At 38.8% G+C, this 24,048-nt stretch overlaps 4 protein-coding genes across 6 annotated transcripts; 2 read left to right on the top strand and 2 right to left on the bottom strand.

Annotated features, from left to right (window-relative positions):
* The first annotated feature begins 1,302 nt into the window (after positions 1 to 1,302).
* On the top strand, positions 1,303 to 11,558 carry LOC110043367 (uncharacterized). 2 transcript variants are annotated; one of them, XM_089295463.1, is made up of 10 exons: positions 1,303 to 1,401; positions 3,196 to 3,270; positions 4,634 to 4,683; positions 5,228 to 5,285; positions 5,825 to 6,058; positions 6,968 to 7,140; positions 7,984 to 8,149; positions 8,248 to 8,358; positions 10,632 to 10,760; positions 11,347 to 11,558. In XM_089295463.1, exons 1-10 carry the CDS (start codon positions 1,360 to 1,362, stop codon positions 11,455 to 11,457), a joined length of 1,149 nt encoding a protein of 382 aa, XP_089151589.1. In that variant the 5' UTR covers positions 1,303 to 1,359; the 3' UTR covers positions 11,458 to 11,558. The 2 variants fall into 2 exon arrangements, with proteins under 2 accessions (XP_089151589.1, XP_089151588.1); XM_089295462.1 differs by having other exon boundaries at positions 10,629 to 10,760.
* A 101-nt stretch (positions 11,559 to 11,659) lies between these two features.
* Positions 11,660 to 13,542, bottom strand: LOC110043323 (uncharacterized). The gene has a single exon (XM_020748769.2). The coding sequence runs from the start codon at positions 13,540 to 13,542 to the stop codon at positions 12,100 to 12,102; it is 1,443 nt and encodes a 480-aa protein (XP_020604428.2). The 3' UTR covers positions 11,660 to 12,099.
* A 48-nt stretch (positions 13,543 to 13,590) lies between these two features.
* Positions 13,591 to 17,413, top strand: LOC110043325 (retinol dehydrogenase 7-like). 2 transcript variants are annotated; one of them, XM_020748772.2, is made up of 4 exons: positions 13,591 to 14,045; positions 14,930 to 15,112; positions 16,091 to 16,330; positions 17,168 to 17,413. In XM_020748772.2, exons 1-4 carry the CDS (start codon positions 13,712 to 13,714, stop codon positions 17,368 to 17,370), a joined length of 960 nt encoding a protein of 319 aa, XP_020604431.2. In that variant the 5' UTR covers positions 13,591 to 13,711; the 3' UTR covers positions 17,371 to 17,413. The 2 variants fall into 2 exon arrangements, with proteins under 2 accessions (XP_020604431.2, XP_020604432.2); XM_020748773.2 differs by lacking the exon at positions 14,930 to 15,112 and having other exon boundaries at positions 13,666 to 14,045.
* Positions 17,414 to 17,982: 569 nt separating this feature from the next.
* Positions 17,983 to 21,936, bottom strand: LOC110043318 (activated RNA polymerase II transcriptional coactivator p15-like). Its single transcript, XM_020748761.2, has 5 exons — positions 21,784 to 21,936; positions 21,601 to 21,696; positions 20,513 to 20,618; positions 19,614 to 19,708; positions 17,983 to 18,432 (listed from the first exon to the last, which is right to left on the bottom strand). The coding sequence occupies exons 1-4, from the start codon at positions 21,844 to 21,846 to the stop codon at positions 19,623 to 19,625; spliced, it is 351 nt and encodes a 116-aa protein (XP_020604420.2). The 5' UTR covers positions 21,847 to 21,936; the 3' UTR covers positions 17,983 to 18,432; positions 19,614 to 19,622.
* Positions 21,937 to 24,048: the final 2,112 nt, after the last annotated feature.

Here is a 24,048-nt window from a genome sequence, read left to right as displayed (position 1 = left end):
GAGGAACTAACCAATAGAAATGTTTTTGATTACGTAACTCATGTATAGTGTGTGAATGCAAAACAAAAGATTGTGCGCGGTCGCGGACCTTCCAACATAAATCTTGGCATCTTTGTTTGCTTCTTTAATGTTTGCCGGGCTTCATAACCAGTCCCCTCTATTAACTATGGTCAGACCCTTCTCTCAAGGACTATTCACCAATGTTCAAGGACTCGTTTCTAAGCAGTTTCTAAGCAAATTTTATATCTGTTCCGTCCCGCTTGAAACGTGTTTAAGCTTCCCCTTTTCCTAGGAAGCTCCCCGATGTAGTGTCCCAACATTTACTATACATTACCACACCCACCAATCCTCATCGCGGGTCATCACCTTGTCGTGGAAGTGAGGCTTGTGCGGCTCAATGACTCCTAGAGCTATGCCGGCTTGGGCCTGGGTCCCTGGTAGGTTTAACCGTGTCAAATTGGTCAAAGGGCAGGGTTCAGACAAAGAATGACCCTCCCACTATCTTGGGCAGATGAAGCTCATGAGCGTGCACAACACTGCAGTCATCTAAGGGAAAGAAAACCCTGACATATAACCGACCTCCTTCAGGTCTTGAAGCTTAGACATCAGGCTATGCACCCATTCTTGGAAAACATTTATAGTTAGAGAAACCATAAGCACTCTAGAGAATTCACAACACCTTGGAGAGGCGGTGGTTCCTAATCTGACAGATCGAGAAAGGGAAAGACCAGAACTGCATGCGGCGTCTGAGCGAAAAGGATACCTGGAAGGACGGTCGAGAAAGAAAGACAGACTTGTGGGTGGAGAACATGGAATGATGTGCGAGACAGAGCAGCGTTTAGAAAGAGTGTGTAGGTCTTATGTGCCACTTGGCACGAAGAAGACAGTTAACAGGTAACACCCACCAACTGGGTACCTGGGTGCGGCTACACGGTATAACCATTATCATTGTGTATAGGAGAGAAGGAGAGAGAGAGAGAGAGAGAGAGAGAGAGAGAGAGAGAGAGAGAGAGAGAGAGAGAGAGAGAGAGAGAGAGAGAGAGAGAGAGATCAAATAGAGACATCGATATCCCCCAAGGGTAATCATGCCAAGTTCGCGCGCTTTGTGTTGCTTGCCGTCAGTGAAGAAGCAAAAACATGATTTCCATTTTTTTTTCTTCGTTCAATGTATAATAACACAATCATTAGATTCCGTTCTTGTGATATCCAGAATAATCAAGGTCTCAGTAATTCCCCAGTTATTCAGTCACGTGACGGATTTAGACCACTCGCGTGCGAGCGAAAATATTTGCTAGTGTTAGCACCCAGTTCTCCACAATCTGAAAAGCGGAGAGGAGCTTGGTACAGACTACATTCAACATGGCGGCCACGAGTGGAGAAGTCGTTTTCAGAGCTGGCCAGGTAAGAAATAACAGCTTTTATAACAGATTTTAACCTCTTACAGATAATATAACATCTTTTGCTTAGCTATAGTTTGTTTTATCTTATTTTATTTGCGACTGTGTGGGGTAAACTCCTGTTGTAAACCTTGGAATAAAAATAGTTCTTTAAGCTAAACCATCTGTGTTATGAAAACATACTTTAAGCTTATAGTTCTTCGTTTGAATGAGAACAATGTACTCACGCAACGTACTTAATCCTCTTCGTGCCATGGTTCAATTCCTATTCATTTTGAAAAATGTGTTTGTATGTAACACGTCTAACATCTGGGCTGCCAAGGAAAAGATTCCTAGGTTTAGGAGAAAACTTGCCAAGCCAAATGAATAAGCTTACTCCTTCTCCTATGGACATCAGCTCTTGTCTTGAGTCGAGCGATCAACTTTTATGGATTTCTGATGAAGAATGCAATGCGTAGTGGCAAAGAAAATGGTATTAGAACTGTAAAACAGGTCTTTCTGATTAAATGAAGTGTTGGGTTATGCTACATGTATGTTCCACAGGGAGCTGGGGCAGATGGTATCTGGTCACTTCGTTCCATGGTAACTTCGTTCCAAGTCACTTTGTTCCATCAAAGAGTCACTTTGTTCCAAAGAATAATCACTTCGTTCCAAAGAATAGTCACTTCGTTCCAAGGGGATTCGATACAGTTCTAAAGTCGATTTGATACAAACTTCTAGTTTACTTGCAAAAGTAAACTAGAAGAAATATCCCAGTGAAAGTGTTATAATCTTCGTATCAGACCAAAAAGATCCCCAGGATTTGAAATTTCAAATTACAGCAGACCATATCCCATCAGAGTTCCTGCGTGCTGACATCAGAGTCCAGAGTCAGAGACACCTAGTTTTTGCCACTGATCAGCAGCGCGAGTTCCTTGCTTGCTCAAAGTCTTGGTATGTCAATGCCACATTTAAGCTGTGCCGCGGAGTAACTTGTTTGTAAATGAAGATTCAAAACAGACCAAGCATTTGTTAACTTTGAATTTTTGAAAAAATCTATTGAGAATAAAAGTTTAATAGCTTAGTTTACCTTTGGAACGAAGTGACTACATGAAAGCGTATTGTTTGGAGCGAAGTGACTATTTGGTGGAACAAAGTGACCCTGAGGAACGAGGTGACCATGGAATGAAGTGACTGTAAGCCGGGTAGATCAAGGGGGTTCGTTGGGTTTGGCTGAACCCCCTAAATTAAAAATATGAGACATTATAACATGATGACTTGGCCTCAGAATGCCGGAAAATCCCATTTCTGAGGACATCAATTTTTAAAAGTTTCCAGGAGAGGAAGCCCCCAGACTTACCTACAGGGGACCACCTTTGGCGGTTCACATCTTGAACCCCCTTCATTAAAATCCTGTATCCACACCAGGGGAGCAGGTAGGGAGAGTGGGGGGAGACAGTATAATTCCCGTTTTGCAACCCAAAATCCCATTCCCCAGGACAAGAATACAAAATTCAAGCATAGAAATATGCTACAAATATTCAAATTTCCTCCAAATTCAGCCAAGATGCCTGGAAACAGAAACTTCAAGCATTTTCCCGACCCTAGAAGATTTAACAACTTGTTTAGGAGACCAGGAGATTTAACCAGTATCCAGGGATACTCCCAGATAGGAAGGAGATTTGGTATACGTGACATGGTATTTATATGTTACCAAATTCTGAGAACTATGTGTAAGGTTAAAAGAAGTGCATGTCAATTGGTATGGCGAATTGAATTTTCAAACTCAAGACTTCTATTCTTGTTGATTATTATCTAGAATAATGACACTTCAGACATCTGGGATGACACTGCCCTGATACAAGCATATGATCAAGCAATAAGTGCCATAAAGGTATTTGTAGAACTCTTAGCTGTTTTATTACCAAGCTTTAATTTGTAAATTATTTAGAAAATAGAAAACTTGGTCTGTGTTTCTATGGAGGAATAGAAACACAAGTAGAAATGCTGTGAGAATATAAGCGGACAGGCAAGTGTTTCCACAGCTTTTTAAAGTTCTTCCAAGCTTTCATGAGTGTTTCTATTAAACAATAATAGATTATGAGCTCGAGATTTCTATTGCGTGATTGTTGACAAGGGTGCAACAGTCATCTGTCATGCATAGGAATCAAGAGCGAATAATCTAATTGTTTTAGTATAAATCTACTAGTCGTTTAAAACTTTATCTAAATCCTCTTCACAGACACTTTGAAAATGCCATCATTTTGTTAACAAGGGCGCACTGATATGCCACTCACTATCTATCACAGAATAGATAGTGAGTAGTGTAGCCAATCAGAGAATGGCATTCGTGATAGAACGCTAGTAGATTTATACTAAAATGTGATAGAAACATGAAGAAAATATCCATTTTAGAAAACAGCCCAAAGAAAATAACTAACAATGTGACTATGACTGTCACAACTTTTCTGCACTCATATTGAGTTATAAAAATATGACTTTTAACCAATCAGTGCACAAATTTTCTTTGGGCTATTTTCTAAGCTTTCTTTTTACATGTACAAGCACCTTAAGCAGAAAGGTATTCTAAGGTGTATTTTCTGTCAAACAAGTACTGTTAGTAATGTTTTTTTAATCATTGGTATTGTTAGTGTGGTTGTCTGGGTGAGGGTAGTTCTGAAAAGATCTGTTTTTGTAATGGTGCCTCAACAAGTCATTTTCAGAGTTGTTGTCAGAGTCAGCAACCTGATGGCTCAAGTTGTCAGAACATCAGTCACCAAAAACAGTTCTTTTCAGAGTTACCCTCAAACAGAGGATCACATCATAAGAACCACTGAATACTCCTGGGCTCAAACCATTTTCTATAACTATTATTCATCAGTATCATTCTTATTTTTTCACTATATAGTGGAACCAGGTTACTTTTAATTCATGTAACTGCATAAGAGGATTTTATAAATTAATCAATACTGACCAAGAAACAGACTGAAGAAATTGTGTGGCTGCATCAAAGAAGAGTTTTATTTTGAGCTCATAGTGTTAAAACATTACAGTTGCTTGGTGGGATTCTATTGACAGTGTTAAATTGTTAATGACTTTTAAAAAGTTATGATCACAGACATTAATGGTATAAAAAAAGTGTTCACCAACATTTCATTACAGTTTTTGCTCAGACTTCCAATTATTTAAACCTTTCTGTTTGGTAATAACAATAATATTGTTCTCTAACTTGTCTTTTTACTTTGTTTATAAACTAGAATGGAGGGAAAAATAGCAACACAAAGAGCAAGACTGGTGGCAAAAACAGGTATGAATACATTAAGTTTTAACAGCATTTTGTGGGCATTCTATGTATCACTGTTGTTGGACTGTAGATGTCCTGGGAGGGAATCACGTGTGAGAAGGTCGTGGATGCTTGTTGAAAAATTTAAATTAAACCTCTAAAGGAGACCAATTTGGGTGTGGCTTGAATGAGCTTTATTTGAACCCTAAAAGATACCACTTTAAAAATGGACATGACAGATACCTAAATGGTTACAAATAGTGACCTCTCATCTCATTACACCTCTAAGCACGCCAAGCTCTCCTCCATTTGGGTCTTCCCCTGGGTCTAGATGAATTTTTCCTTCCCTCCAATCAAACATAACAGACCAGTCACATGATCCTGTCAATCACATAGTCATGTGACTGTGTCAATTCATTCTAAATAATTTCTTAAACCAAAACTGAACATGTCAAAGTGAGCAGGTTAAGATATTTTTTCTACAGTTAATGTCAAGGTTTGGCTTTGGGTGAATCCTAAATGGACATGCCGAGATTTTGTCATAAGAATTTGTTGCCTTCTTTGTCAGGAAACAAGCATCAACAAAGAAGAAAGATAAAAAGAAAGCAACAGAACAGGCACAAAAGGCAAGGTTATTGAACTGATGAGTAGAAAGCTTCTTTCCTACATTTCTACAATATTTGTGAAAGTTTGGGAAAACATGAAATCTTGTCTCTGCTTATTCAACATTTAACAATGAAGAAAGGCAAAGAAAGTCTGCCCTTGAGCCTAGTGGCCTTATCTCTAGTTACCGTAATGTACAGATAAGGAGTGCTTCTAACATGCACCTCCCTGGATGGGATGCTAGTCTATTGCAGGGGTACTCTTAGCAGTTAATTCACTTGTACCGATATCAGACTTGAGAGAGACACTGTGAGAGTAAAGTATCTTGCCTAAGAACACTGCAATAGAAATAAGAATCCTTTGGTTGAGCTGGAACCCAGGCTGTTAATTCCAGGTGCAAATTCACTAACCATTAGGCCATTGTGCCTATTATGTACATGAACATAAGACTAGAAAATAAAGGGAAAAAAATAGAGCCCAGAATGGTTTGAACAACTGAAAAATATTCACACCAAAAGACACAAAATCAATGAAGTTAATAAGGTTTTTATTGATCTTTCAGTGGCATGTTGGTGATAATTGCCGAGCTGTGTACTCCGAAGATGAGCTAATTTATGATGCTGTCATTATTTCACTGGATGCGAGTTCTAATACTTGTGTAGTGAGGTTCTGTGGCTATGGTAATAAGGAGGAACAAAACTTAGATGATCTTTTAACTCCTTTATCTAAAAAAGATGGCAAGTCTCCCAGGCACAATGGAAACCAGTCAGGTTGGGCAGCATCTCCAGAACAACAGGTGATTTTGAGCAGTAAATTACAACAACAAGAGCTACAACGTTTAGTGCTTTGTCAATTGAATGTAATGTTTCCATTAGCCAAAAATTCTGCAAGTTTCAACTCGGTGACAAATGGTACAGGAAATTCCTGGGAGAGTGTCCAAAAAATCTGGAAATTATTGAATTCCTGAAAAGTCAACCACTCAAATTCTGGGAGGAAATTAAATCAAATGGCATGAAAATTCACTCGGTAATAAAATTTCGAAAAATTTATAATACCTCTTGTGGTTGTCCTTACTGGGAATTCAGGAAAATGCAGTTCCATTTGTCAGTGGAAACTTCGGAAATTGAAACCAGATTTTTTTATGGAATAGAAACCATCTTATGTTGTTGTGAGGTCTTCCACTAATGGAACAGACCTTCTAAAGCTCTCAAGTTAACAACCAGACACATCTAACAATTGCAAATCTGCAATGCTGGGGCTTGTTTTTATTCAGATCAAGCTGAGGGTAAAAGTTGATGAAAAATGGAGCATTTATTTTGTAACTTTTTAGTGCCATGAGGTACATGTATATCAAACTCTTTAGGCCTTTGCTTAAATGTAATAGACCGTTTTCGTATTCTCAGCACTGGACTGGAACTAGCTTGCAACGGAGGCAAATGCAGGGAGTCTTTTCAAATGTAAAGGACATTAATCTCTTTTTAATGATATTCTCCTGCAGCCTCCATTACGAGCTAGTTCCAGTCCAGTACCAAGAATATGAAAATGGTGTATTGAAAGTCAAAGTTTTCACAGCTTGATGTCTTTGTTTTGAACCATACATCAGAACTACATTGTATAGTCTGTGGCAAGGCTTTATTTTCTATTTTGAGACAAATTTTGAAGTTCTTACAACAAAATCTCTTATTTTATGTTTTTTTATGCTTAGAGTGGTGATAATGATATGGACTGGACTTCAGGAGCTCAGTCACCAGTCAGATGGCAGGTCAGCGACTTGTGCCTTGCCCCCGAACAGCCTAGTCAGCACCTCCATGAGGCAGTCATCAACTCATTTCCGACACCATACACTTGTAAGGTCACTTTCCTCAGATCCAGGCAGAGGTTAGATTGTGAGAAATATTTAAATACATGTATTTAAGATAAGGTTAGAGGTTAGTGGAGAGTGGTTTTCATTTGAGCAGGGGTTTTGATAAAAGCCGGGTAGTGGGTAGAACTAGTTACCCACTTGTGATGAGCTAAGTGGCTATCTGAAACCTATTTAATTGGCAAATTTGCGTGGGGACATGCCCCTGCATCCCCATCCGGGGGAGGGGGGGGGGGGGGGGGGTCAGGACCTCTAAGTCTTCCAATTTAGAACCTCTTTTACCCACTGGCAAAAAAATTTTATTGAAACCCCTGTTTGGGTGTCAAAAAGTAATATTGGGTTTTGTATTACTACACTACGCTATTGGCTTAAAAACTCTTTTTTGTCCAAGTAAAAGTAAGAGCAAAACCAATTGTGACTCACTTGCACCTGTTTTCCTGCACTTAGCATGAGCTAAGCACATTTTGTTCCAGTTTTGATTGGTTCACTGGATTGTCTTTCTGACTTGCTTAAGTCATGAGTGATTAATTTAATTTTGGTTTTATGACACTCTGTTGAAAACCACTATAAGTGGTTTAGGTCTGTACAATTTAGGGCTCTCTCAAAAATTAAAATCAATGTTGCTTGATTTACAATGGGCTACATTAATCGAATTAATTGGTGCATCTTTTCTATTTGGTAAACAACACAGTGTGTTACCTTGTATTCATCCACTTATTTGATCTATAAGAATGTAATAATGGTTGGAAGGACTAGCCTAAACGCAATGAGTGTTAGAACAATGTTATTGAAAATATAGTTACTGAACAATACTGACTGAAATTAACCTTTAACGTTTTGAAATGTGTGTTATTATTCAGGCAAGATGTTGATGTGTCAGCACTAAAGCCTTCACGGTCCTCACGTCAACATCGACATCACTCTCACCATCCTCATCATCATCACCCTTACAGCTCAGATCAAAGACACCTTGCGCCAGGTTATCAGTTTCCTAGCTATCCATTTCCTTCTAGCTACCAGTCTTCTGTAAGTAATGCAGTTTTCTTTCTTACTCTAAGGAGTGAATTTTCTAGCAGGACATTCTCCAGGAGACCCTTATGTGTACTGGTGTTATTATTTTTCAGATGAATTTCTTTCCACCCCCACCTCCTCCGCCCGTGCCGCCAACACTTCTGCCACAACACTGGCCAATACCAAACCAATCTGGATTTCAACCCCCAGCTACTACAAACTCTGTAAGTAAACCAGTTGGTATAGTTGCATATTAACTGTACATGCACAAGAGACACCAATTCTTGAAAACAATGAATTGGTTAGTCCTAAGACCCTACGGGATTGGAAGAAGAAGATACCTACATGTACTTGTAACATGTACTTGTAACCGCTGAATATCTGCTAAGATTCAGTCAAGTGACTACAGTAGGTAGGCAGGTTGAAGTCAGTGCCACCCATTTTCACCCAAGGGCAATGAGAGGCAATGCACTACTGATCTCAGACATGTGTTGAAATCGTTTTTTTTTTTTTTTCTCAGGCCATTGCATACACCAATGGTTTCATTCAGGGATTCAAAAACAGTGATCGCATGGTAACAAATTTCATGATTGTGTGATGTGATCTTTCCAACCATCAGGGAAGGTCCTTCACAGTTTGTTTACAATTTTGTTGAGTTTCGCACTTTCCAGCAAGATAAAATTGAAAATATGTTGCAGAGAAGAGTTCCACAGATTCAAAATCCATCACATGGATAAGATTTTCCTCGAACTTCTTACTTTTGAAAATATCATGACAGCTGTGCTACAAACTGTGGCCAAGAGATGTTTATCATGACATGATCACATTTTTGGAATCTGCAGCTGAAACTAATGATGCGTGCACACAAATTAGCCTGAAAAAAAAAAAAAAACCCAGCCATTTCAACAGACCTCTGGGAACAATAGTAAAGGGTCAATTACCTCTATGAGATGCACCTGTAGGGTATTTCATGGTAGTTGTATTCATCAAAACATATCTAGTCCAAGATGGCGAATACAACTACGATGTTTCCTGCAGGCATGTTTCATACAGGGAATGGGCCATTCCTCCTATGAGCCTCTCTATGCATCTATGTATAGTTGTCGTGCGATTCTATCCATGGGTTCAACGATTGAATAAAAATAAGAGAAAACAGAGGGCTGTGAATAGTCTGTTGTTGTTGTTCGTTGTTCGTAGTCAAAGATGACCAAAGACATCTAGTTTGTTAATAAATTTCTATGGTGTGTCCGGAGGTGGCTGATGAGACCAATCCGGGCAAGGAAGCCTCTCCCACAGGTAGGGCAGAAGTGGGTAGGGGCTGTGCTATTAGTGCTAGTGGCTCTTTCCTTGCGTACTGCTCGCTTCTCGTCGGCTTGACAGACCTGCGTTCCTCTGCTGCGTGGGCTCCTTTTGTGATTCAGACAGTTGGCATTTTCTTGGTTATAGTCACTGTGTTAAGAATTTGTGATATATTGTGTGTCTTTTTGACATTTTTGTAATTTGCAGCCTTGTAATGGCTTCTCATGGTTTCTTTGACAATTGGTAGATAAGCAGAGATGACAGATATTTTTCTGTTTATACGCATTTTACCTTATATGTCGGTCAGTATTCCATCTTATTACACATATTTTTTAAATCTGTGCTTCTATGTTAAGATCTTTGTTTTTTCAGTGGTGATTGTCGCATCTTCGATTTCTTCGAAAATACCCAATGAGGGGCTCCCCTATGAGACTTGCACGCAGGGAATCATGGTATGCATGTATGCATTATGCCCATGACATCTTCAAGACTTAGTGCATGTCATTGCATACAACTATCATGTGTCACTGCATGTGCATCTCATAGAAGGAATAGGGTGTTTGCCACTGTCATAGCTAAATGTCTTTTTGTAAATTACAATGCAACACAATGAATGATCAACCACTGTAAGTGATGAAGGAGTTAACCCTGTAACATCTGACTATTCAGTAGTGTTTTTTTCGTTCAGTATTTTTAGCAGTCTGAATATCATTTCACCACTGTGTGTCAGTTAATCACGATGTAGAGTGCTATGCTGCAGAAAGTGACATTGGTCACATCTCTCAGTCAGGAATCCAGTTCACTGGGTGGGGTTGCTCAAATCCTGACTAAGCTAATGTATGATAAGTGGGAATTTTGATTTGAGTTTTGTAACTTCGCAGTGAGGTTTTCTGTTTATATTGTCTGACCTTCTGTTTTCAGTTTGAGTGATCTCAAACTACACAAAAGATGTGCAGTGAAAAGCATTTTTATACAAAAAGAAAAATTTCTACATCAAGAAAAATTTACACTTTGGTTAACTTAGTAATCCTGGGTTAGCATTAACCTGCTTCTGAACAGCGTGGCCTTGACCATTGCATTAAGGCTACTTTGTCCTCAACACAAGTTCTTTCTCATTTTGAACTTGGTATTCTCTGCTCAAAGAATTTAAAATCACAATGCTATGGTTAATATGTTTTTTTTTCTTTTTTGTCAGCAGTTTCCATTTGCCCCTATGCCGCCGCCCCCAGCTCCAGTTAACAGCAATGATGTTTCTCACGATAGTGATGCTTTAGCAAGCATGTTAATGGCTTGGTATTTGAGTGGCTATCATACAGGTTATTACCAAGTAAGTGATCACAGTGTATCTTAAGCTGTACGCAGTAGCTTATATTGCTATAATGCTTAGCTTAAAAAAGTTAACAGATACATGTCAAACTCTCATGGGCCCTTGCTTGAGTTCCACGTGATGACATAAGACTTCAGAGATCTCATGTGCGCGTCACTGTTGAGTCGTCAAAGAGCACATTTTCAGTCTGGTAACTTCATACGTCTTATGATTTGCTGTTTTAATTTTCTTACAATTATTGAGTTTGACTGAAAGAAAATGGTTTCCTCAAACCATGTTTCTCCTCTTGTGGACATAAATTCCTATAATTATTATTATCTCTAGTAGGAGCAATATTGCTAATATGAAAATGTTGCATACCAACATTTCACTGCTTGTGAAGCCTTCTGTTCAGTGGCATTACTGCTGCTGTTGTAGATAACTTACTCACATGTGTCTGATTACATAGCAATCTATCTGATACCAGATAGAGACCTGTGATTGTACTACCTTGTTTGAATATTGTCACTGTTGTGCACAGTAGAAATGAACTGCTGATTTAAATAATTACTATTTAGATGCCTCAGCTGTTTCCTGTGTCTTGCAGGCAATGCAAAATCTTCGTCATGGACCAAACACAGCATCTAATGAAGCTCAAGTATCTACAACAGACACAAATGCTAGCAAACAAGATTCAGCTGAACTGGCTGCATCGTAAATAATCAAATCCTAGTATTATTGATTGTTCTTATTGCATTTTTGTCATTTCAGAGCATGTAAACATTAAAATTTACTGAATAAACAAGATTTATTACCCAATCAATCATTCCCAGGTCGGGTTCTTTTTCTTCCACAACACCAGTTGAAGGAAAGTAAATGGACAGCAGGGAAAATGACTTGCATCTGAATACATAACAGGCTTTTTCAACTTTATCAAGTTTATTGAGTGATTCATTACCGTGTATTAAATATGTAATACAAAACAAAAGGCTTTTTACTATTTTGCAGACAACTATTGAGAGATCAGATTCCCAAGAAATTAAATTGCAATACCTTCGACTAGGTGTACGTACACACTTACATGTAATTTTTTTGAGGGTTAGTTTACCTGCAATCAGGTGCTGCTCTTTTTTGCTCCCCACAACAGAACGCCTGATCATGGGTTAGGGTTTATTCACGTATGCGAGCATGTGAGCAGGCAAGCACCTCCCCTCATGTGAGGTGATATTTGTGCCCATTTGTGCACTCGCTCATTTGACCCTGAGAAAATTGAGGAACTTCCTGTGGTCTTGCAAGACCTTGGCTTTCATGCTGCGTGCAATTTGAACAAGGCAATAATACTGCTGTGACGATATTATGACTATTCAAGGTTTGCAGAGCCTAGTACAGTGGACAGTGCTTTAGCATAAGCTTTAGGATTCTTGTAGAACACACAATTGTTAGCACAGGTCTCAGGATTTGTATCCCAGATTGTTGGCCCACAAGAGCATAGCGGAGGAAGGACAATGTTTCTGCTCAGCACCTTCTCCTTCAAAATGGCCTGTAAAGCTTCTATATACCTTTCTGTCTCCTTCTCTTTCTGCAGTTTCTTGTGTTGTTTAGCCAAATCCACTTGATGTTTCTTTTCTTTCCGAGCTCTGAGGAATGACTCTTCCTCTTTTCTAACCCTTTGCATTTTTAATTTGTCGATTTGTCGCTGCTCGATCTCGAGGCGTTCCACTTCTTTCTGGACTTTGAGATTTTCCATTCTTTTGCGGTGTTGTTTCATTCGAATGTTCTCTCTAACCTGCTCTCGTTCGATATCCATAAACAGCCTCCTGTACACAGCAACTTGGGATTTTGCACGGGCCTTTTTTTCCTCTAACAATTTAGAAGGTTGCAGGAGAACTTCCACACCACTTTTGGCCGTTTTCTTTTCCTGTTCACAAGCTTGCTTCTGCAGGCTATTCCAGTCACTATTTATAATTTCTACATTTTCATCGTCTTCAAAGTGGACCCGTTTTTCTGGATGTAAGGCTGATCTTTGGCCTTCTTTACCAGGAAAGTCACTGTCGGAAATCCAACGTTCGTGATCAAAACTCTGATCTTTAATAGCATTCTCACCAATCCAGTAATCATTTTCCGAATCATCTTTTGCAAGTTGTTCTTGCGGTTTTCCGATTTCAGATCTTTGCCTTGATAGAGCGTGATCTCTAGTCGGTGAAGTTCGCCACAAACCGCCAGGAAGCTGTTTACTCAAATCTTCAACTTCTGCTCCAAGACTCTTCGAGCTCAGAACATTCCTGGCATGTTTGGAGCAATTTCGGATCTTTTTAGCGTGTTCTTCCAGCAAATGACTTGCAGCATCTACTGCCGAGTAATCTCTGGTAGCGCTTCTCTGGATTTTTAGTTCGGAATCATCGCGATACACACAATTGTCACGTCTGACAGTGCTTGGTAACGAGCTTTGCTGCACAACATTTCGTTCAACCACAAAAGCTTCCACGGACATACCATGCTGTTCTTCACGCCTCATTTGCTCAAGATTCCTTACTCTAGCTTTTACCTCTTGTTGAAATTCTCTTAGCCTTTCTTCCTTTTCTTGAATAATTCTTTTCAGTCGAAGTTCTTCCTCGCGGGCGCCGTGTGCGAGTGTAACCGGTCCACGATGGGGTTCAACCCAAGCCGAAAATGGCAAGATCGCAGAAGATCGATGCTCAAGTTGACTCTTTGAACGAGTTCTTTGTGCTGGCTTCTTCTTCGCCCGTTTTTCTGGTTTTATTGGGTTGTTCTGGGGCATTTTAAACTCAATCGAAGCTGCCATCACGTTTATAACCGTTCAAACTTTTCAAAACAATTTTTTTGAGCAATAAGTGGTCAGCGGCTTACTTAGTTTTCCCTTCATGTAACACTCAATGAATAGACTTCTATAAAGAAAAGGCTGGTTTCGTACCCAGTTTTTTCCCTGCTTTTCGTACGCGTTCGAACGAAGAATGGCTAAATTCGTTGCTGCAGTTCTGTTTATCTGTTTTCTAGTATGTATTATACTTTGCTTATGGAATTATTACAACAGATCATTCATATCTGGCGTTGACAAGAAATTTGTCCTCGTCACCGGTTGCGACTCTGGCTTCGGGCGGGAAACAGCCCTCACATTGGACAAACTGGGATTCGGTGTTTTCGCGACATGTTTAACGAAAGAAGGAGAGGAAAGCTTGAAAGCAGTGACAAGCAGTAGAGTGTTTCCTCTACATCTTGACGTTACTGACTCGCACAAGATCAAAGCTGTTTATGCAAGGGTGAAAGAACTGTTACCTCCAGATTGCGGTGGGTTAGCTAGGGGGCCATTCCATTTTACTTCGACTCCCCCCCCCCCTCCCCCCTGCCCACTTTGGCGAGATTTTTTTAGAGTATACAAAAGACAATTCTGAGGGGGTTCTCTGTCGCTAACATTTTAAACGTCTTTCGAATATTTCTGCAATGGGTTAGGGGGACACTGCTCTCCTTTTGTTAAGGAGGTAATGTTTGACTTAACCTCATCAACAGGAAGCTAAGAGGAGGAGCGGGGGATTAGTGTCTTCCCTGGTGCGGGAAGACAAGATTCCATGGGAACAAATGGAATGAAAACAGTTCTTAATGTTAATTGGGCAGATCTGTTTCCATAGGTGAAGTTTATGTGTAGCAGTACCAGGGGTGGATCCAGAAGGGGGGTGTAACACTAACAAGGGGGTGTACTACTAAGGAATGGCATAACTGACTGGTGAGGTAAACAAATTTTAGTAAGCCGCATGTTATCACAAGGGGTGCACCCCCCGCACCCCCTAGATCCACCCTTGAATACCCACCCCCTAAGGAAAAACCTTTTTCCTCAAGGGGTGGGTATGGCTACATGTAGGTTTCCACAGGTGTCTATTAGTGCCAGTTGCCTAATGTCAATTTGTTTTTTTAAATGCCTTCCTGAGTATGTCACACTTGTAGCCAAATGACAACTCCAAGTACCAAATGGGTTGAAGTACCATTCAGGTTGCCAGCATGCTAAAATCTGCTATAATGGGGGGATGGGGAGTAGAGTGACTGAGAAGGGAATTTGTGACCCTATGGGAATATTTTTCAGGAAAAGGGGCACAAGTTCATCATCTAGATTCACTGCTGCTAACATTAATTGAATTTATGACTGACTATTTATTTGTTTTATCTCGATTGGTTTGCAGTCCTTTGGGGCGTGGTCAACAACGCTGGGGTGGCAAGGCTTGGATTAATCGAGTGGATGCCATTTGATGAATTCAAGCAAGTTGCCGATGTCAATCTTTGGGGCTTGATTGACGTCACTAAGACTTTCCTTCCACTTGTTAAAAAAGCTGAAGGACGAGTGGTGAACTTTTCCAGCATGTTAGGTCAGAAGGACATGGTGTACAAACATTCTAAAAGGATCAGTAACTGAAATGTTTGATTTCTAGTATTTTTACAGTTGAAGTTTACAGACAGAGAGAGACTGTTGTCGGATGTTGGAGGGGGGTCTAGGCCCGGCTATTTTGTTGGAAACTATAAGGCCCTCATTCTGGGCACTAGAAGGCCTGACTTAGTAAACTTAACCACATGCTTTTAGAAACCACTGTGTACTTCATGATCCATCTGCACTGACACCATGACTTATTAAACCCTTTCACCCTGTGAGGGGCATAGGTCCTTAAGGAAGTTTCTCCCTACCTTTCTGTCTTTAGACTGCCTCTTCAAATGTCACCAGTTGAAGCCTGCCTCTCTCATCTCCCCCTCCATTGAACATCGCCAGCTGTTCCTTGGCTGCCTTCTCTTCTGTTTTCCCCGGTGATTCCATCTCTAGGCCTGCTTGGTGGTTTTGGTACTTGCTTTACACAGAGTGTTGTACTGACATCATAGATCATACAAATGTCAGACTTCTTTTTCCAAGGATTATTTAAGGAGACTTATTTCCCTCTGAATCATATGTAAAAGTTTTTAAGTTAGGGGAAAGGGGGCTCAAAAAAAGTAATACAGAATGCTCAAGACCCCATTGTTAGGGCAAGATTGCAACACTGCAAGGTAACTTCTGTTTCATCAAAATTAACTTTTGAGACTGTTTTGTTGAGAATTAGATATTCAGTTTTGTATATCCATATCAGTATTGGTTTTTATCCTGAAGTCTTGTACATTCAAGCAATTATCAACAAGGACATTTCAAGGAAGAAGCCAAAATTTTTCATTTTCAAGAACTTTGCAAGACCATTGTATAGATCTATGTGTAAGGGTAATTGAGTCTGGCTTTTAACTCTTAAATTCCAAGAACATTACTTCTTATACAGTTCTATGACAAATTCAGTAATTATTCAATTAATGTACTCTTGCAAATTCAACAGGACAATTGTCAGTTCCCACTTCCTGTGCTTATTGTATCACAAAGTACGGCGTAGAAGCTTTTTCTGATGCTTTGAGACGAGAGATGAGCCCATGGAATGTAAGAGTCAGCATCATAGAGCCCGGATCATTCAAAACTGGTCTTATGGACGGTAACAGAGCTGAGAGGATATTTAGAGGACACTGGGAGTCTTTGAGTGAAGAAATCAGGGAGGATTACTCTGAAGAATATGTGGAGAGACGTAAGATAGAGTCTTAAAGATTGGCAGAATAACTATGTCCAATATCATTTTTAACCATATGCATAGAAACTGAAAATCGCCCTGCTCGCAATAGATTAGCCTGTGAACAGGCTCCGGTTGGAAGAGTCTGACCACAGCTGGAAGGACGGTGAGGGAAATGGGAGAGAATGAATTTCCTTTCTCTTTTCCCCTTCCTGGACTAGACAGCCTGTTCAGAGGCTAACAATAGATCAAGTACCAGGTTACACCTCAATAAATATATTATTCATTGTATGAAGGAATGGGACAAATGATGAGAAACCCACTGCAAAGTGACAATCATCAATTGACAATCATCAATTGTCAATCAATCAATGACAATCATTTGATAGAATCACGAATGCTTTCAATGTTTTCAAAAATCATGCATTACAAAACGTTTCTTAGAGTTGACCTGTTCTCCTGTGTCCACTTTAATTTGGAGCCGACACTTAGTTACAGTATGGCACTAAGTCAACTCTGCCAATAACTGATTGAAGAAATAATAATTTCATTGAAGTTTGCATCATTGTCATGAACAATTATTTTGTTCAGAAGGCCTTGTTCTAGTCCTGTTGATCAGGAGGTTGAGGAGCAACCCAAAGAATGGGGAGCAGTTGTGGAGAATAATTTGCTTCTTTTTTTCTATTATTTTGCTGTTCCATGCCCTTATCTCCAACTGACCAAACAACTGGGAGAGACTACAGAGGAGACTCGGAGGTCCTGAAAAATTCCAATTAAAAACAGATTTCTACAGTAGGTCGACATGGTACAAACTCTAAATGCACTTTACTTAATAAAATACCATTCATTTTACAGTGATCAAGATTTTCCATAAAGGTTTGGATATGTGTTCCGGTCACACGTACAAGGTTGTTAATGCTGTTGTGGACGCACTGATGTCAAACAACCCTCAAACACGATATCAAGTTGGCTTAGATTCAAAACTGGTGACGTTTATGGCTCTTCTTCCTTCATCTGGTCCAGACATGGTTCTTCAACGATTGAACAGTCTTAAGTAAACAATTTATGGTAAATAAAACAAAACAAAATGAATGACTTTTATTTTAGTGTCAAGTTTATTTAACATTGTTGTGCTAATTGGGGACACTGAATAAATAAAACAAATTTTGCAAATACAGTAGAACATAAATCCTCCCAACTGGTGGGAGGCTGACCAGTTGGCTATTTACACAATGTGGTGGAGGAGTTGAACTCAGGGCTACTTAGAACAAATCCAGATAGTGGCAGGTTGGAGGATTTGAACCAGGAGTTCACCTCCAGATTTCAAATCCAGCACCCTTAAAACACTTGACTACAATGCCTCCCTATTCTACTCTCGTCAAGGGGTAGGCTGCATTACAGGCATTCAAAGGGGAGGTAGAGAGGACAACATGAAGGGCAACTGCTGCCAAGGAGGCTGATTTTATGATCAACCTTGTCTTGAAGTTATTTGGATCCAACCTTGGGCTATGTAAATTTTAGTAAACCAAAGATATTGGGGCATATTCACAACTGCTGCAAAACTGGCATTTTCAACATCTGTTTCTCTTTCGTACTCTGGTTGTAATCCAATACAATTTTTAACAAATGTAATAACAAATAATCACAGAAACATTGTAATAATATTAATGTTGTTTTATTTTTTTTTTTTTGTTTCGAGAACTTGAAAAAGTCTACCAGTCTTGACTCAATATATAAAATAATACAAGACATAAGCTGAAATACTATACATTGAAAAATTGACCTAACAACACAAACTGACTTAAACTTGTAGTCGAAACAACAAAACTAGAAACTTTTTTTCATGAAACATCAGTTATTTTGTTATAATTCGGAGCCCTGACAAACAATCAAGATCTTAATAATGTTCTTTGCACAATTTATTTCCATCTTGAGGTAGTTTTAGCTTGTGTGGCTTGCTATCATTACCTTCAGGAGAAATAAATAGTTGCTTTTGCATTGTTTGGGCTGCGAAATTCAAAACACCTTTAGCTGATATTACATGAATATTGAAAGTAAATACACAAACAATATAAATTCTTAGTAGGTAGAACTACAATGTTACTCTCTTGACAAAAGCTCTGAAAGGAAAAAAAAAGAAAAAAAGAAAATAAATAAATCATAAATTACTTTTAAATACTAATTTAAAATAATACATTCTACTTCAAGTTAAACGTTATTTCAGTTGTTGCACTGAGGCCATCAAAACAATGAAAACCAACTGTCCAGGAATAGAGGATTGCAAACAAAGAATTCCAGTGCAATTCCAAGTTCAAAATGTTGTCAAATGTATTCAACATTCACATTTGTTGATGTCCATTATTTTGTCATTATCAAGCTATTTCTTGGGAAAAATAGTACTTTACTCTCACTGTCGTCCCCTTAACCCAGATGTATGATACTGTATCCAGTGGCGGATCTAGGGGAGGGGCCCAGAGCCCAGCCCCCTTATTTTGAGTGAAAAAAAAAAAAAATCGCAGAAGAAAGAAAAGCTGGCAGGGAAAGCAGGTCACTCAAAATCCAGATTTAAGTGCAACTAAGCTTGATTTCACCCCCCAAAAAACTTTCAAACTGAGACTGGAGTGTTTTGTTTCCATCTAAATATAAATTAATGGCTTTTTGAATTAAGTGGCCCCTGTCAAAGAAGTTGCACTGCAACATTATTCACAAACAACAACATGATCTTAATTGTGAAAATATCTTTCTGATAATTATAATTTATGAGAAACTGCCATCCCTTCAAGTCCCACGGTCAACATACAGTAATTTTATAAATATTATTCTCCTTTCTGGTATCCATTCATTTCGTATAGTACCACTTCAAAGAATATGTTCGTATAGGAAAAAACTATTTTAGCGGTCACTTGTTCTTTATTTTCATCATGATGCAACATGCTAGAGACTCCTGTGAGTGACACCTCTTGTCATCGAACACTTTGCAGTGGTCCAAGCAACACTAACAATAAATTTAATCTCCCATAAGTGGGATATCTCCTAAGTGGACACTTTTTAAAAGGTGTGTAGTGACAAAAAGGGCAGCAGAGTTGACTAAATTTTAAATAGAAATCAAAGGTGAGAAGACAAGAGAATAGACACTATTAAGTGTAACCAATTTGAAGTTCAAAAATGCAGCTCAATACTGTTCGTATTTTTCTCCATAAAATGCAAAGCAAGCACAGACATTAAATAATCAACCCTGAGAGAATCCTTCAGATTTGCAATAGGCTACGGCAACTGTCTACAGAATGTAATGAATTAATACTTTGCATTGCTATCCTCTGAGTTCCTCAATAGCTTCATCAATGTCACCAACAAGATTCTTCAGCTTTTCCCACTGTTCCAGTTGTAAAGATATGCCTACCAATAGAATTTAAAACATGAAAAATCATTTGATGCCCTGCTGTCTTTTCCAAGATTGACGGCTGTAGAATCGAGAAGTAAACAATGCATCTCACTTATTTCTTATCTTTTTATCCAATGAATAATAGAATTTCTCACAAGATAATTATGTACACTAAATAGACACCTTATTTTTTGTATGAAACTTAAACCTTACAAAATATATGAATGATCATATTATTTGAACTACAGGGAAAGATATGAAGACATGATTTTAATTTTATTCACAGTTGTGTGCATATGTAACTGCAATGAACAATCAATCTTCAAAACTTGAACGTTGATAGCACCGATATGCATTTCACATGCATATGTGTATAGCACATGTTCGAGTCCTCACCAGGGATATTGTGTTGTGCTCTTGGGTAAGACACTTTACTCTCACATTCCTCTTTCCACCCAGGTGTATAAATGGGTACCAGCAAATTTAATGCTGGGGGTAACCCAGCAATGGACTAGTATCCCAACCAGGGGGTAGTAGAAATACTCCTGGTTGCTTCATGCTACAGAAACTGGGATAAGCTCGGGCCTGATGGGCCACTTGGCTAGTATGAAGACTTTTTCCCCTTCTGGTTTCTCCTTTGCACCATGACCATTTTTTTTTTTTTTTTTGATTGACGAGGTCACATAACCTGGTCATGCAAAGGCCTAATGAGCACAGCAATGAACAATCTGTTGGCGTCAACCTTTGACCTTCCTTAAAATTATAAGGTGGCCAATCCTGGCTTTCGGTGCCTTTTTTTTTGGTTAGTATGTACTTGCCTTTCTTTCCGGGCATCAACTCTCCATCTTTTTCATAAAATTCTCTAATGTCTATTAGTAGTCTGCCCTTAAATTCCCTCACAGACACTTTGCGCTTGTTGCCAATCTGAGAAGAAGAAAGGAATAATTAAAATAGTAAGAAATTTCGTTTGAACAGGGTAAAATCAAGATTCTACCACTCAAGTGCTTATCTAGTGGGTAATATTTTCTTGGAAAAGGTGTAATGCACAAGCCAAAAACAAAAACCAACAACCTATTTGAATTGTTCCTCTGAACAGGAACACATATCCAGACCTTATCTTGGCAAGAACAGGGGAATGAGCCACTTTAAGTGTTTTCTAGAGCCAATGTAAGGCTGAATTTGAAGACCTTGGCAGTAGCAGAAGCCCACCAAAGTGCTCTTCCAGCAAGCTTCCAACCCACCACCTAGCCCCACAGATATGTGACAAGGAAAAGAGGCAAAAACTAAAATAATACTTAAAACAGGGAAGGAATGAGTTCCAATTATTAGTCTCAAAGCAGTTATTTTCTAACTTGAGCGGCAACGTAATATTAATTTGTTAGCTAATACACCTTTCAGTGTCAAGCCTAAGGAAGGAAGGTGGGTGGAGGGCTACCCATGGTATTTTGATTATGAGGACTGTTCCCTGGGTAAGGATTTTATTCTAAGTGACATCCCCAGGGTTGGGAATTTGACATGGAAGCCATTTTTAGCCAGCCCAGTTACTGATTACCGGTCACAAGGGTCAGAAAAACTGAGAAATACAGTAAATACTTTTAGTCTATAAAATTAAATTAATTGCATGTACTGAAGGAAAGAGCTTTTGCTTTGAATATTTTTTGTCCATCGTTCTCTGCATGTTTACTTATTCCTGAGTTTTCTTTGCCTCAGGGTGGAGAATTCTGAAACTTTTTACCAATCATGTTGTACCAGGAGTGGAGATTTGGACTGTCTCGCCCCCCTCCCCTACCCCTCGGGCTAGACATTGATAGGTGCATAAATTACAATTCGTTTTAATTTTGCGCTTCTTTTTACCCGAAGTTATATGTAGTAAAAACACCAACTGGTGTAAATTTCATTCTACAACCTCAAAAACGCCGAAGTCTTCATCTTTTGAACTTCTGGAAGATTTTTTCGAGCTGCTGCTCGATTTCTCAGATGTTTTGCTCTTCTTCGGTTTCACCTGAAATGAGAAATAGAGGCAAATTAATGCAAGTTAACTATAAGATTGCAAGATGGAATTTTAACACACTGTCGTATAAGTAGTTACCTCCTCTTCCTCAGAGCTTTCACTCTCGGATTCAGTGGGTTTTTCCTTTGATCTCTTGGACATAATGCCCGCTTTTACTAACACAAGTCACTCGATGCCAGACAAATGTGCAACAAACGCGCCAAAGAGCTTGGTAGCCTCCCATTCTGTGCCCATTGGCGAGGGGAAACTTTCCCGCTTTTTTTTTTTTCTCTCCTACCCCGTCAGGAGGCCATCTGCTCTCGTGTATATTCCACTCTACATCCTAAATGACCCTATATTTCCTATTAACTAGTAGATATCGTAGCTTACAGAGTGCGTTCGAGTGTTAGTAGGTTTTTGGTATGTTAAAAAAGCAAAAATTCTAGAAACAGCATTTTGTGCCTGAGCTGTTATGACGACCAGCAGGGGGCAAAAACAAAAGAATTGATCGCAAAGCACGTACATACGAGAAGGTTTGTTCTCGTTTATACAAGTGTAACGTAATATTAGTTACGACTGGTTAGTATAAAACACGGACTGCAGTCGGTAGGCCGCATTTACTCTGCAGTCCGCGTTTTGTACCCGAGTCCGTGTTTTATATCCAGGCAGTAGTCCGCAGTCCGCAGTCCACAATCAATAACAATAACAATAACAATAACAACAATAACAATAACAATAACAATAATAGCAATAGCAATAGCAATAACAATAACAATAACAATAACAATAACAATAACAACAACAATAACAACAATAACAACAGCAACAACAATAACAATAACAACAACAATAACAATAACAATAATAACAATAACAATAACAATGACAACAACGACAACGATAAAGATAATGATAATAACAAAAACAATATTTACATAGGATATCACCGAGCTAACACTAAGTTAATTAGGGTGGTCCTCTATCTGCATTACTACAATTTGCTATGCGGAATTAAAAACTGAAGCTTAAAAATTTAGGATTACAAGGATAGAAAATAAAAATAATATATACTTATTTATTTTAAGTGTCCCCTTTTTACGGAGGGTTTTTACCCTTGGCTAGACTTCTTTGACACGTTAATAAAGTTTCATTCATTCACTAGAATATGTTAATTACAAACAGTTCCAGCTACATATTTTTTAAACATTTCTAGGCTGTAGTCTGTAGCGTCCCCAGATAAACCGTTTCAAGCATGTACTCCTCTGTACTGGAAATAGATCTTTGTGCTGTCTTAGGACAAAGATCCAGAATAATAATCAATACTGACCGGACCGCACGGTTCTGGACCGTGTAAATCGACAAACGTTGCCTGTTCCGTCGGTATGCGAGACAACGTGCTTTTATTACCAAAACTAGGACAAATATTCTGTTTACGAACACGACTTTGAATCGCCTTGGCTTTCAGGGGTAACAGCTATTGAGCATTTTCACTTCCGAAACAGTGAAACGGAGGACATGTCGGTGTACCAAAGTTGAACTCTTCTCCTATGTTACCAGGCGTAGTCAGTCGATAAACCGATAATCGATATTAATCGATAACAATCGATATCAAAGATTGATATCTATTGCAATACCGATAGCAATCGATTGTTATCGATTGCCGATAGTAATCGATAGCGATTGATTCATCGATTGGTATCGATTAGAAGAAACAAAACACAAACCGTGGTGATAAACATGGAACCAAAACGCATGTCAAACAAAGTTAATTTCCTTGACGTTTCGTATGTACAACATACATCTTCAGAAGTGACCATTAACTAGATTACAATCGAAATTTAAACGTGAAGAAAAAGAAAAAGACTGGTATCTAATTTTGTTTCTTCTAAAGCTACGATGGCCAAGGAAAAAGAGTGTTTACGATTTGGTATCGATTATTATCGATTGTTATCGGAAATTCTTTTTGGCCCTTTACAAGTTACAGTGATAAAATGTTTAACAAAATTTGTCTGCAAATGGTTTTATTGAGTCATTTCATCATAACCTGTATCTTAAACATTCATCGAGGAAATAATAAGAACAGAAAAAACAGGAACATTTTGGGCTTTACACCTATAACAAACCACCGGAACTGAATACCAGTGTGGAACCCTCCAGTCTTATTAAAGCATCTGCATCGAGATAAAGCAAAATAAACAACAGAGTCAGTGTTTTAGTGATTTCAATTATTTGCATTAGGAAAATGTAAGAATAAATCTCGGAGTAGGCCAAAAGGAAAATATAATTTAGTAGCATGTTGAAGATGAACGTCTCGTGTTGTTGCAGGTATTATTTTACACAATAACAAAGCCATCTTTGAATAGT

The sequence above is a fragment of the Orbicella faveolata genome, unplaced genomic scaffold, assembly GCF_042242905.1.
Source record: "Orbicella faveolata isolate gen_17 unplaced genomic scaffold, um_ofav_v1 contig_26, whole genome shotgun sequence".
NCBI lineage: Eukaryota > Metazoa > Cnidaria > Anthozoa > Scleractinia > Merulinidae > Orbicella > Orbicella faveolata.
This window is presented reverse-complemented; position numbering and strand designations above follow the sequence as displayed.

Excerpts from the sequence above, each read along its gene's own strand:
- LOC110043367 (XM_089295462.1), top strand. The coding sequence starts at position 1,360 with ATGGCGGCCACGAGTGGAGAAGTCGTTTTCAGAGCTGGCCAG. Across the intron at positions 3,271-4,633 it reads AAGCAATAAGTGCCATAAAG|AATGGAGGGAAAAATAGCAA; the intron begins GTATTTGTAGAA and ends TTTATAAACTAG. Across the intron at positions 8,150-8,247 it reads CTTCTAGCTACCAGTCTTCT|ATGAATTTCTTTCCACCCCC; the intron begins GTAAGTAATGCA and ends ATTATTTTTCAG.
- LOC110043323 (XM_020748769.2), bottom strand. The coding sequence starts at position 13,542 with ATGGCAGCTTCGATTGAGTTTAAAATGCCCCAGAACAACCCAATAAAA.
- LOC110043325 (XM_020748772.2), top strand. The coding sequence starts at position 13,712 with ATGGCTAAATTCGTTGCTGCAGTTCTGTTTATCTGTTTTCTAGTATGT. Across the intron at positions 14,046-14,929 it reads ACTGTTACCTCCAGATTGCG|TCCTTTGGGGCGTGGTCAAC; the intron begins GTGGGTTAGCTA and ends ATTGGTTTGCAG. Across the intron at positions 16,331-17,167 it reads TGAAGAATATGTGGAGAGAC|TGATCAAGATTTTCCATAAA; the intron begins GTAAGATAGAGT and ends TTCATTTTACAG.
- LOC110043318 (XM_020748761.2), bottom strand. The coding sequence starts at position 21,846 with ATGTCCAAGAGATCAAAGGAAAAACCCACTGAATCCGAGAGTGAAAGC. Across the intron at positions 21,697-21,783 it reads AAAGCTCTGAGGAAGAGGAG|GTGAAACCGAAGAAGAGCAA; the intron begins GTAACTACTTAT and ends TTCTCATTTCAG. Across the intron at positions 19,709-20,512 it reads GTTGATGCCCGGAAAGAAAG|GCATATCTTTACAACTGGAA; the intron begins GCAAGTACATAC and ends TTCTATTGGTAG.